Genomic DNA, 13,055 nt, shown 5'->3' with positions numbered 1-13,055 from the left:
TTCATCTGAGGACTCTGGTGCAATGGTTATGGTGGCTGATGGTGGCCACCGACCACCCAGCCCCATCACCTCCATCCAGTCCCCCTCCTCCCACCACCTGCCTCTTCTGGGGCCCACGCTGGCACTTACGGTGGCTGGCGAGGCACGGGTGGTGTGGGAGTAGGACTGGCTGGCACTGCCCAGCATGTAGCCGCCCTGGATCACATAGGTGCCTGCTCCGCTGCTGCCGCCTCCGCTGCCGCCACCACTGCCACCACCCCCGCCGCCGCCTCCCCCACCGCCGCCACTGCCGCCACTGCTGCTGTTGCTGGCCCCACCTCCGCTGCTGGTGGAGCTGGTGACGACCTGGCTGCCGGACACATACATGGGCACAGAGCCGCTGCTGGCCACCGCCTGAGAGGTGGCAGGTGTGCTGACCTGGGCGGCTGTGCCCGCAGCTTCGTAGTAGCTGGTGCCCGCTGTCTGGGTGTACAGCGGCGTCTCCGGGTAGGGGTAGGTACTGGAGCGGCTGAGAGAGAAGCAGAGGGAGGAGTCAGAGGGCCAGAGCCTGACGGATGGGGCTCCTGGGGGGCAGGCCCCTCCCGGGAAGGGAGTGAGGAGCAGCAGCCCCAGCGCAGCCAACACCTAGTTACCTACACGGGACCAGGCACTGCCCTGAGTGCTTGGTGGGACACAATTTCTTATTTCATCATCAAAGTGGCCCCTGGCACAGGAGTCCACAAAATTTTTCAGAAAAAATTTCTTTTTTTTTCTAATTTCTAATTTCCCACATCTCAGGTGGGAAGAAGCCAACTTGGAATAGGCCAACACAGTCAATCCAAAACGAAACAAAACAAACAAACAAACAAACAAAAAACAATTATTGAATACCTACTGTATGCTGGACACTGTTCTAGGCGCCTTAGACCCAGCAGTGGGTAAGCAGAAAAGGCCCTGCCTGGGGGAGTTAATGTGGTGGGGAAGACAGAGGAGAAGCAAGCATGAAGGTAAATCAAGGCAGAAGGTGGGCCATGCCCAGGTGGTAAAAAATGCAGGAAGGTGCTGGAGAAAGGGGGAGAGCCACCCGGGGGAGTCATTCAGCGATGACTTTTGGAGTGCAGAGTACGTCCCTCTGAGGCAGCGACATAGCCTGCCCTGGAGCCTTCTCCCTAAGCCATCCCTGGACCGGAGTCAGACGATGCAGGCTCACGGCTGCAGGGTGAAGCAAGAGAGTGAAAACTGGGGTCCATCTTTAGAGGAATGCTAAGTGAAAGGTGTCAGAATTCTATGGAGGGATGAGAGAGAAAGAGGAAGGTCCTGCCCAGAGAAGCAGCTCCAGAACATTCTGTCAGGTAAATGGAAGAGGTGGGGAAAGGAAAGGATGGGGTTTCCAGAAGAGTGGGGCGACTAGGCCCCATTTCATATCTCCATCTGCATCCGTGGGGGTGGAGGCCCATGGAGGGGAGCAGGCCTCTCACAAGACAGCGCTGGGCACAGTTTGGGTTTCTGAGCCGTCTTTACATATTAGTGATTAAAAACAACATCAAATTTTAGAAAACCAAGAAGAGAGCAAAGCCGGCCAGGTGGGGCTTGCCTTAGAAGGCACTGCTGGAGTCTCCCGAGGAAAGCAGGGGAAGGAGACTTGAAGGCCTCTGGGGCTCTGGGGGCAGCAAGGAGAGGTATGAGGGTGGGGGCTGGGGGGAGGTACGGTCACCAGAGCTGAGCACCCTGCCTGCTGGACACCAAGATGCAGCTCTTGACCAGAGCACCCTGGTCCACATGGACTGAGGTGGTGCGGAGCAATCCTGACAGCATGGGACCCAAGCAGCCCCATCAAGTGCCCTCCACCCCACCCCCAGGCAGGGACCGTAGCCAGCCCAGCCCAGCCCAGCCCAGAGCCCCACATGCTGACTGACTGAATGAATGAATGTATGCATCTCTAGGCACGGCCTAGATGGGGCCAGGGACAGAGGTGCAGGGGCTTTGGCCAGGGTGGGGATCCAGGCTGGCAAAGGGCTGGGGATCCAGGCTGGCAAAGGGCTGGGAACCCAGTAAAAACTCACTGCAAGAGAGAAACAGAAGACACAATGCCGCTAACAACTTCACACAGAAGAATCTGACGGCAATGATGGGCTACGTGCGATCACACATACTATAATCACGGAGAGTAGAATTCAAACGAAGCAAAGGACAGATGCTACCAGGGGAGGCAGAAGGAGCCAGCGTGGCACCACAAGGTCTGGGCTTGTGCCTCGGCTCCGCGTCTCACATCCCTAGAGGCCCTAGGGGGCCATACTCTTTTCCAGAGTGTCCCCTATGCTCACTACCCACTCTGGTCTGCATGGCTGACTGGCAGCACTGGAAATAAATCAAGGGAACTATGAGGTAGCTGGATGCCACGGACCATGACTCAGGTGCCTGGGTTACACCCTTGGGATCTACTACAGCATCATAACTCGGAGACTGAGTTGCTCCATGAGCTAATCCACAGCATCATGCCCACGTGGGACAGGGGAGAGGATATAAGAAAAACAAAACAAATGCAAAGAAAACCAATGGAAACTTCCAATAATTAAAACAATAATCACTATAATCCTGCAATTATTACTATGGATGATGGGAGAAGGTGGTATGTGGGGTATCCGGGATGAGAGGGAACCAGAGCCAGGGCTAGGGCAGGCCTGGGGCATGCCATGTGCCTGCTGTGGTACATATTAATGCTGCAGTGTGGGAGTGGGCATCACCCAGGTGTCAGCCGGATGTGCACTGACTATGTGGCTTGTGCGACATCTGCACAGTGAAGCGCCACATAGCCATTAAACAGAGCGACCAGAGCCCACTCACGGAAACAAGGCAGAGCTTCAAGACACACCGCTGGGGTAAAAATAAGGGAGAGAACACTCTGCCTGTTTCTGAACAAAAAAGGGGGTAGTTTCTATTCTCAGAACATCTCTAGGAGGAAACAAAGAAACAGGTCACAGCCCCCCCTTTGAAGCAAGGTTGGGCATCAGGAGTGAAGATTTCTTTTTTTTTTTTTTTTTTAAAGATTTTATTCATTCATTCATGAGAGACACACAGAAAAGCAGAGGGAGAAGCAGGCTCCATGCAGGGAGCCCGATGTGGGACTTGATCCCGCGACCCCAGGATCACACCCTGGGCCGAAGGCAGGCACTAAACTGCTGAGCCACCCAGGGATCCCCAACAGTGAAGATTTCCTCTTCACTGTTTAACATTCTCTATTACTTAGATAATTTAGTCTGTTACAAGTAAAATTGTCTTTTTCCTTTTCTAAAGACGAGGCCCATCTGACTCCAAAGCCCTAAATTACACTGGGGTGCTTTTGCCAAGCTGCGAGGGGTTCCCTCTGCTTTGCCCCTGCCTGGCGGCTGCTGGCTATCCTTAAAAAGCACCCACCATCTGTCAACCCAAGGCCTTGAAGGCGGGCTGGTCTGCTTGGGGTTGGGACGCAGGCCTCAAGTCCTAGCAGGGTCCTGGGCAGAGACATAGGTCATCCCCTCCTTTGCCCTCCCCCAGCCCTCTGCCCACTCACATGGCACTGGCCGTGTAGCTGGCGTCACCGCCCTCCACATACTGCACTTGGCTGGAGTACACGTGTGGGACAGGCACCTGCTGCAGCTGCTGCACCTGGGGTGGGAGGAAGGGCACAAAGGAGGTCAGGGGTGGGCCAGCTCCTCTGCCTCCATCTCTAAAGGGCTGGTGGCTGTCCAAGCTTGCAAGGACACCTGGCTCCCCCAGGCTGCATGTCTGGACTTTCTGAATACATCCTGGACAGAGCCTGGGGTCAGAGGCCCAGGGGCCGCGGGCTCGGCCAGGGCTGGGAATCAGGCTGAGCTGTGTCAGAGCCAGGGCTCTGTGCTTAGACTGGGGACAGCAAGAGAAGGGCCTGAAGTGGAGAGGGCTGAGAGGACCCCAGAGTCGTACTGTGGGCGTGGAAGCTGGACCCCAGGGATAGAGCCAAGCCCTGGCACAGGGCTGTCACTACAGCTAGTCAAAGCCAGAGCCTGAAACTACGTACAAACAGGGCCTCGGGGGTGGAGCCTGCATCGAGGGAAGGATCCCCGTCTGCAGGGGCGGGGCCTGGAAACTCGGTCCAGGATGTCAGGGGCGGAGTGAAAGATCAGAGGTGGGGCCCCGGTTCGTGGGACGGAACCTGGAATTACTGACAGAGCCTCGGGGGCGGGGCCCGAGTTCCCCACCCCCACCCCCACCCGTCTGTGGGAGCCGAGCCGGGGGCCTGGAACCCGCCTTGGGGGTGGGGTGGGGGTGGGGTCAGAGGCGGGTCCCCGGACTGGCCGGGCGGCGGCGGAGGAGGTGGTAGTGGGTGGGGGTCTCCAGGGCCTGCGGGGCCGGGCACGGGCCGGGGCCGGCGGATCCCGCCCCCGCCCGCCCGCCGCCCCCCGCCCGTACGTCCGCCACCTACTTTGAGGGCCGTGGCGGCCGTGCCGAACACTAGCACCTGGGGGACTCTCTGGATCCTGACCCTCTGGTCGGGGCTGGCTCGGGCCGGGAGCCCGGGCAGTGGCTCGAAGACCACTTTCTGCTGCGGCAGGAGCAGGTGCGGGGGCAGCACGCCCACCAGCTCCACCCACTGCTCGGCGCCCGGCTCGTAATGGGGCGGCGGCGGCTCGGGGCTGCCTAGCTGCGGGACCTCGCCGCTGCGCGCGGGCGGGAGCGGCGCCGGCGGCTCCGGGGCCAGCGCGCTCGGCCGGGGCCCGGGCGTGGGTGGCCGGGGCGGCGGCTCCGGCGGCGGCGTGGGCCGGGGCTCCTGCTGCTCTGCCTTCCTAGCGGGAAACTGACTGCCTGAGCTCTGGAGGACAAACAGAGACACTGGGGGGTCACCCGGGGCGGCCGCGGGCGGGGCTCCAGGCCTCCGCCGCCCACCGGGTCGCTGAGCTCATGCAGCAACCCAACAGATCTCCCCCCCAGGTGTCTCAGGGAGGGGAGAATCCAGATCTCTCTCTTAGCAAACCTGGGCCCCTGAACTGCCAGGGGCGGGGGCGGGGGGAGAGGATGTGCCAAGACCGAGTCTGCAGCTCACAGCCCCAAGTGGAGCCTGGAGCCGGGCTGGGGCCCTTGAGGACCCCCGCTCCCCTCCCTCCCTGCGCCCTGAGGGGCCCGCACCCCTCCCCAGCCCAGCCCGGGGCCCCAGTCCCGGGGTTTGCCCGGAGGCAGGTGGAGAAGACACGCACCTCTTGAGCCACGTGAACCGGCTGGAGCCCCTGCACTGTGAGCTGCTGCACAGGGCCGGCTTTGGGGGCCTGCGGAGTGGCTTGGACCACCGACCTCTGGGGAGGGAAAAGGAAAGTCAGACTCTGGTAACCGTGGGGCCCCAAAGAGGCCACCATTCTGCAGCTTTTCCCTGCCTGCCCTTCACCAAGTGCCTGTTAGATTCAACACCACGTTGACTTTGGGCTCAGCAAAGTGAGGCCCACCGGAAATGGCAGAACTGAAGTTGAACTTGGGCCTGAGTGAGGGAGTCCTTGCTGTCCTCCCCTCTACTCTACATGGATTCCCCCACACCCCCACATCCTTGGTGCTGCAGGGATCCTGATCACCCTCAGGATCACCTGATCCTGATCACCCTCCTGATCACCTTCCCACCACACAGGGGACACAAGCTGGGGGCAGGGGGTGGAGGGTGGGGGTGCTGCGTGGTGGATTACGGCTCAAACCCAGGCCTGGAGGGTCAGAGGGTCTGTGGTACCCGGCAGGAACATCTGGGAATCCTTCAGGGTGAGGTTTCTGCTTTCTTTTGGGAGAAGAATCTATGGTTTTATATGGTTTTCTGAGGGGTTTGGAACCCCGCAACTTGAGTGATAGCAACCAGGTGGCAGCCATCCCTTGCCATTTAAGCTGCTTCAGCTGCCATGACTGGCGACTGGCAGCTCAGATCAATAGCCTCCTCCCAGAGGCTGGCCATGGATTTGGAGGTTGGGCCTCCCCCAAGCTCCTTAGGGGTAAGCCAGGACTCGGCCTTGGGACTTCCTCCAGGCAACTGGGCCCAAAGAGGCCAGGACATTTCTGAGTTTCCAGCACCCGTACAGTGCCACGTGCACTTCATATCATTTGCTGCTTTACACACAGAAAGCCACTCATGAAGACCACATTTCATCCCCCAGCAGCCCTGACCACCCTGCTCCCCTGGGCTCCTAGGGCAGAAGCATTATTTAGAGGAGGATGCTGAGTCTGGAGTGAGGTGGAAGCGCTTGCCAAAGGCCAGGGGTTGAGGGGCTGCTGAGGCTGTACCCCCATCTGCTGGGCTCCTGCAGCCTTCCCTGCCACAGCTCCCAGACAGTCAAGGAGGCTGCAGAGGCTGCCTGGCCAGGACCCCTTGCCCCAGCCACTGCCCGCCTTGGCCTGGCACCTCTTGGGTGACGGGGACACTCTGCTGAACACCATGGACCTGCAGCTGCTGCGGCACTGTGCCCGTGGGGGCCCCAGCCGTCTTGCTGGAGGAGCTGTTGGCTTGCACCGGTGACCGCTGCAAGGGAAGGAGACACGAGAATATGGTCTGGTTGCCCAGGCCCTGACAAAACCCTTTTCAGGAGGGCTCTCCCAAGGGCTATTTGGGGAGGGTGGCAGGACACAGAGATCTCAACCTCCTATGCCACTAACTGGCCAAATTCCCTGAATCGGAATTGCAAGAGTCCCTACCCCAGTCACTCCGAGGCAAAGCTGGGAGTCCGGCCCAGAGGCACTGGGGGGGGGGGGGGGGCAGCCTCCCAAGGGCAGATGGCCTCAGCTCAGAGGCTGCCTGTGGCCTCCATAATCAGAGAGACTAATACCCCTGAGGTGAGGAGGGGGAGGTGAGGGAATCCCCACTTAACAGATGATGTGCTAAAGCACCAGATGGGAAGAGACGTCCCAAGGCCACACAGCTGAGTGGTGGCGCCAGGCACGACCCCGGCCAGACTGGCTGCAGGTCCTCTGGGCCATGCTGCGGCACTTCATATCATTTGCTGCTTTACACATAGAAAACACTGGGCTTGGGAGGCTCCAGGGGCCTCGCCAGAGTCCCCCAGAAGAAATGGCTAAGCTGGGGAGGGGGGTCTGACCCCAAGCTCCTGATGCTACCACCCATGCTCCCAGGCACCCGTGGCCTGCCTGCCTCCAACACCCTCACTGATGTTTGGGGGATCCTCAGAGCAGGGCCAGTGGCCTCCTTTCCTTCCTGGGATATGCAGCCCTGAAGTGGAGGCCCAGCTCCACCCAGGTGGAGGCTGCTTCTTCCTCCCAGAGCTAGACCCAGCTCACTGCCAGTGGGGCCATGAATCAGGCAGCCAAGCCACTCAACCCAGGCAGGAGAAAATGGGCTTGAGGGGTAGGGACCCCTCCAAGTATAGTCTGGGGGTACATGGGGAGAGAGAGACAGGGAGGTCAGCTGATGGGGCCACCACCTACCTCAGGGGGCGAGTGCACCTGCTGGGTGCCATGCACTGTCAGGGAAACCTGGCCACCCTTGCTGCCTGGGGCTGTGCTCTGCACCACCAGACGCTGTGTGGGGAGAGCCTAGAACCAGGAGGGAAAGGACCACAGTTCACTCACAGCAGCCTGTCGGTTGCCATGAGCACCTGCTACCAGACCAGGAGATGTCCTAGTGCTGTGCCCCTGTTAGCTCACAGAACTGCCCCAACAGTCCCGGCACAGCCCTGCTACTAATTCCACTTCACAGGGGTGACAGAGAGGCTCAGGACGGCAAAAGTGCTTGCCTAAGGTCCTGGAATCAGTAAGTGGCAGAGCCACAGGGTCCTATGCTGAGCCCCACCACCCTGCCCACAGGCTTCCAGGGGACAGACCATCACACGCTCACAGTCCCTGTGCTGGCTACGGGCTCTCAGCTCCTAACCGGCATTGGGTTCTCTGCTTTGAGACACTGGGGCTGGACCCAAAAGCCACCTTCCTTATTGCTACTCCTCAGTTCTGTCTACTAAGATAACTTGTATGGGTCATCCTTTTCCGATGGGCCCTGACTGCCATGGTCTCACTTGCTGGAGGCAGCAGGTGGGGGGAGAGGGGCCTGGTTGGAGCCTATGTCCTTGATGCTGGTGAGGACAAATCTGAGCAGGCCACAGGGAGTTGGCTGTCTACCCTGGGGGAGGCTGTGAGGGCCAGGCCGGGCATGGCAGGCTTACCTGCTGGGGTACTGGGATGTTGGTGAGCTGGAGGGGTGACACATGGCCCGGCTTGGCCTGCACACTTGTCTGGACCAGCAGACGCTGTAGGGGCAAGGAATAAAAACCTGAGCCATGCCAGCTTTCCCAGTGAGGCCTGGCCCAGGTGGGTGGAGGGGTACTTGAAGCAAGCATCTTGATAAGAACATGTGAGCAGATGGCTCTGACAGCAGGGCAGGAGTGGAGGCCACAGTGCCCATGGCCACAGTCTCCACTGCCCCTCTCGTGTATCCTCCCAGCCCGCCCTCCCCAGGGGAGGGGTGTGTGTGTCCTACCTGCTGGGTGCCCTGCACCTGCTGGACCACCTGAGTGGGCACTCCGGTCTGGCTGGCTGTGGAGCCTGGGCTGGCCTCCGATACAGTCTCACTGGCCCGCATAGCGCCTTCTGTGAGGAGGGGTCACTGGGTCAGCTCTGCCTGCTGTCCCTGCCTCCACCCTGAGCCCAAGCCTGAATCCATCAGGATGGGACGATGTTGCCTGAAGCTGATCCCTACCATCGCTGGGCCTCTCCAAGAATTCTGCCTGCCTCCTGGCCAGCCCTGACACTGCCCATTGAGGTGAGCCATAAGGACCTATGATCCTAGATGTGCAGAAGCAGCCCCACCCCACCTCTCCTCATCCCAAAACCAGACCAGAAGGGGTGAATGAGGAGCCAAGATGCACCAGAGGCCCGAAGGGCTGGATCCCTTCTCCCAACAGATAAGATCTATGGACTTCCAGTGACTGGCCCTCTACCCTGGGGTCTCAGCAGCCCTAGAAGGACCAAAATGCTACGGCCACCTTCCTTCTGGGACCAAGATGACTCCTGGCTTCCCAGGAATGGAAGATAGTCAAAAGGGTGACCCTACAAGGCCCTGCCAGCCTGTGGCCCTCTCCTTCTCCACTGTCCCAGCCTCCCTGTCCTCAGTAGGTCGGGGGCAAGAGGGGGCTTGAGGTGGGCAGGCAGCTACTCACGCTGACAGGCAGCCGAGAAGAGGCAATTGTAGAACATGGTGCCCACCTGCCCCCACCCTGCCCCTGCCCCCGTCTATCTAGGAGAAACTGTTCTATACTCCTTACTCCTGGTCCACCTCTTTGGGAACAGCAGGGTGAGTGGGTGGCTTTATACCCACAACCTTGGGGAGCTAATCCCCCACCCCACCCCCAGGGATGCAGCTGTAGAGCTCCTCTGCTGCCCTCTTGGAATAAACACTGTCCTCCCAGTAGGCGTGGCCCAAGCAGAGCCTTCTCTGGGCTGGGGCCTTGTTATGAAGTCAGGAGGGGGGCTGGTACCCAGAGATTCTATCCGGCAGGCACAGGTCAAGTTTCAAGCACATCTCGCTGAGTGATTAACAAGGGAGCTGAGAAGGGGAGAGGCAAAGGGGGCATGCCTCCAGAGTGGGGAGCTGGGCCTCAGCCATGTGGGGACACAGGGAGGGGGCCTGGCCAGGGCAGAAGGGCAGTTCCAGGTCGATTCAAGAACCCCAGGGACTAAGTCCTGGGCAGAGCTCATGAATGTGTTATGTGTTGGGTGTAGGGGAAGCAGTGGCCAGATGTGGAAGGTGGTGTTGTGGGGAGCCTCCCATTGGCCACATGTGGGACGGGCACTGGAGCAACCTCAGGCCTGCCTGGCCAGCTGCATCTGCAGCCAATTCCAGGAGACATCATTTCCAACGTTTGGCTAGAATCTTCCTGGGCATCCACTTGGGCTTCCCTGAGCAGTGAAGGATGCAGCCCCCACTGAGATGGGCCCTCAGGAGAAACCTGAGAAAGCCCTTAGTCACGTGGGGGGCCCGGCACACCTGGGTGTCAGAAGGACGTGGGCAGCCAGGCCCATCCCAAGGAATGGCACCCAACCGAGGTGGCCTGTGACAGGTCTTGCCTAGTTCAGGGTAGGCAGTGAGTGAGTGGGGGGGCTGGCCAGGAGGTTCAGATGAAAACACCACGGCTGATCTTTCAGTCGGTGGGACCCTAAGCAGCTGGGAGGCCTGGGGACCTGCTGAGATCAGGCCCCTGCCTGGGTGGGGGAAGCCCCAGGAAACAGTCTGGGATGGCAGGGACCCCCACATCCACCAGGCATGCCGGGCCTGTATCACGAGGATAAACAGGTGAGATTCCAGAGTCTACTGTCCGGATGAGGGGCTTCCCGTGTGTGGGTTCCTGTTTGCCTGCATGTGGCCCTCGCTGAGTGTGTCTGGGAGGGCGGGGTGTTAAGTCTGAGAGCCTTTCCATCTGTCTGTCTGCCTCCTCCATTCTGGGCATGTGCCTGAGACCAGGGAGGGCCCTGCAGTCTCAAGTCTGTAGTCAGGAAGTGGCAGCTGATTTCCTGTCCCTCGATCTGATGAGCGTCTCTTCCTCCCTGGGCCCTGCACTTCCCCATCGAGACCTACTCATGTCTCCAATACCACAAGCTATGAAGGGGAAGACTGAGGAAGCCCGAGAGGCTCCATTAGGATGAGCTGGGGCCTTACTCCCTGTGGACACCCGGCAGGGCCATCTGGCTCCCTCCCTCCAGATCCTTTGCTCTAGGAGAGGACTTCAGTTGGGGGCTCCTGAGGGGGCTGGTGGGTCCTGGGTCCCTTGATCTTGGTTTCCCCATCTGTGCTGGGGATGCTGACAAACAGCCTCCCATCTTCCTCTCAGACACAAGTCTTCCTGGACTCCCTGGGACTCCAAGTGTGGGAGACGCAGGGAAGAAAGGCTGGCTGCTGCCGCTCCTTCAGCCCAGCCCTATCTGCTGTGGGCGGGCTTGGTTTCACCTTCCTGGGGGTGGCTGCCAGGGCCCACAGTGCCCTCCTCTTTCTACCTCGAGTTTGGGCAAGAGTCTGGTAGCCTGTGAAGACAGGGGCTTATGGGTCTACAAGGCTGTTACTAAGCCTGGAAACTGAGCTTCTTTCCCATCACCTCCATAGACACTTAGGGCAGAGCCTCTAAGGACCGGGCTGGATGAGCTGCCTGTGGGGTTGTTCCCAGCTGGCTTTCAGCCTGGGCTCCAGGTTTGGGCCCAGGGCCCCTCCCTGTTTCCTTCCTGAGTCTCCCTGGGTCCCTGATCGGCTCAGATTGCTCTGGCTCCAGAGGAGTCCCAGGCATCTTGCCTTTTACTGGTGTCAGTTACCTCCCTTACCCCCGCCAGGCCTGAGATGAGCTCAAGCGGCTCTAAGGCCACCTTTAGATGAAAAGGGATGCTAACCCATGAGAGAGTCATGGAGGAGTGCTGGGAACTCACTACAGGGGCTGGGAGAAGGGTCAACAGAACAGCAAGTGGAGTAACGAGGTACAGCCAACCTCCTCTTCCTCAGAAAAATTCGAGGAAGCCCATTCAGTAACCCTCCGGGGGACAAGCTCACTGCCACCAGAACAAGGAACAGTAGGGAAAAGAAAGTCCCCAGGACCCCTGTGAAAGACCATGAAGGTTACCTCAGACCAAAGAAGGAATCCCGAAAGTCATACCAGCAGCCCACTCACTGCAGCACATAAGCAGAGTAACCCCATGGTGATGGGGGAATTAGGGGGAGGCGGGAACAAAGGCCTCAACCTCTAAGCCCTGGGGACTCCCTGGAGTCCATGGACCAGGAAGAACTGGGGAGGCTGGGCAGAGAGAGGAATGTGCCAGGAGTTGGGGTGCTCTGGGGCCTGGAGCCATGTGCCGTTTCCAGAGGACCCTGGACCTCCCCACCACAGATCAGCCAAAGCCAACACCCAAGAAGTCCATGGCCAATCAGATGCCCTGGAAGCTGACCAAAGTCCTCCAGCAGTGACAGGCGAGGCTTTCCACCTGCTCTCAGTTGCCCAGGGCTAACAGACCATGAGGGCTGTGACGGGTCAGCCCAGCCTTCACCTGGGTCTCATGCCACCAAGACTCAGTGGACAGAGCCCTGCCCTCAGGGATGAAGGGTTGGACATCATCATCATCATCACTTCAGGTGGTAATGAACGTTAAGAAAAATCAAGCAAAGTGAGGACACAGGGATTGAGCAGTGGAGGTGGGGAGGTATGGGTGTCAGGGAGGTAGATCTGCACTGACACTAGAACACAAGGGACGAGTCACCAGGAGGTTTGGGATGGGAGTGCTCCAGGCAGAGGGCACTGCAAGTGCAAAGCCCTAGAAGCCAGACTGAGCCTTGTGGGTTTTGGAGCCGTGGGAAGGCCAGTAGGGCTGGAGCAGGTGTGGGAGGGGAGAGGGAAGGCTGGGAGTGGGGGCTGGGAGGGGAGTTGGCAGGCCTCCCAGACCAGAGCTGAGAGGCTAGAAAATTGTCAGCAGGGGATACAGGAAGTGTGGAGCTTTTAAAGCCCTTCCCTTGTGGGAGGGGCCACAGGGGGCCACCTGTCAGATGAGAAAGCCAAGGTCAGGGTGTCCCAGAGAGTGTCATCAGGGCCCCCTGCCTCAGAATCATCTGGGGTGGGTTGTGATGGGCTCCCTCCTGGTCTCTGTGCGGGTGGACTGTGACAGGTGAGGGCAGAGGCTGGGCCAGGATGGGGGCCGTGGTGGTGGGAGAGGTGGTGGGGGCTGGGGTGGTTCTAGTAGCATTTAGGAGGTAGAGACAAGACATCTGGCTCAAGGATAGGTAGGGTAGGAGTCCATGCTGAGCCAGGACCAGGGGTGGTATTTATTAGAATGAAGAAGTCTCAAAAGAGGATAGATTAGATGAGGGGAAAAATCCAGGGTTCTATTTGGCCATGCTGGCTTCAGGAGCCCACTCAGTCCTGAGTGGATGATCACAGGTGGCTGGGCTTCGGGGCCACAGCCCAGGGCACGGACCACAAGATGGGCACACTGTTAGCACCAAGGTGGCAGTGAGAGCTGAGGTGCTGGACGAAGGTCAGCACTTCTCCTCCTCTGAAGGGGAGGAGAAGGAGGCAAGAATGGGATGGAGACCAGGGCAGGGGGCAGTTCTGGGAGGAAGG

General features: G+C 59.5%; 1 protein-coding gene across 4 annotated transcripts in view; it reads right to left on the bottom strand.

Moving 5' to 3' along the window:
• Positions 1-13,055, bottom strand: part of RFX1 (regulatory factor X1) — a 30,344-nt gene that overhangs the window by 7,687 nt on the left and 9,602 nt on the right. For 2 of the 4 annotated variants that reach the window (XM_072721440.1, XM_072721439.1), the window contains exons 3-10: positions 8,447-8,556; positions 8,133-8,216; positions 7,402-7,509; positions 6,365-6,481; positions 5,190-5,285; positions 4,421-4,807; positions 3,530-3,624; positions 130-508 (exon numbers count right to left, since the gene is read on the bottom strand). In XM_072721440.1, coding sequence (XP_072577541.1) covers positions 130-508; positions 3,530-3,624; positions 4,421-4,807; positions 5,190-5,285; positions 6,365-6,481; positions 7,402-7,509; positions 8,133-8,216; positions 8,447-8,556 — 1,376 coding nt within the window. The remainder of the gene's footprint in view (positions 1-129; positions 509-3,529; positions 3,625-4,420; positions 4,808-5,189; positions 5,286-6,364; positions 6,482-7,401; positions 7,510-8,132; positions 8,217-8,446; positions 8,557-13,055) is intronic. The other 2 variants (XM_025983487.2, XM_025983488.2) reach the window with 1 other exon arrangement.

The sequence above is a fragment of the Vulpes vulpes genome, chromosome 9 (genome assembly GCF_048418805.1).
Source record: "Vulpes vulpes isolate BD-2025 chromosome 9, VulVul3, whole genome shotgun sequence".
In the NCBI taxonomy this organism is placed as follows: domain Eukaryota; kingdom Metazoa; phylum Chordata; class Mammalia; order Carnivora; family Canidae; genus Vulpes; species Vulpes vulpes.
The sequence above is the reverse complement of the archived record's forward strand: the minus strand, read 5'-3'. Positions and strand labels throughout refer to the sequence as shown.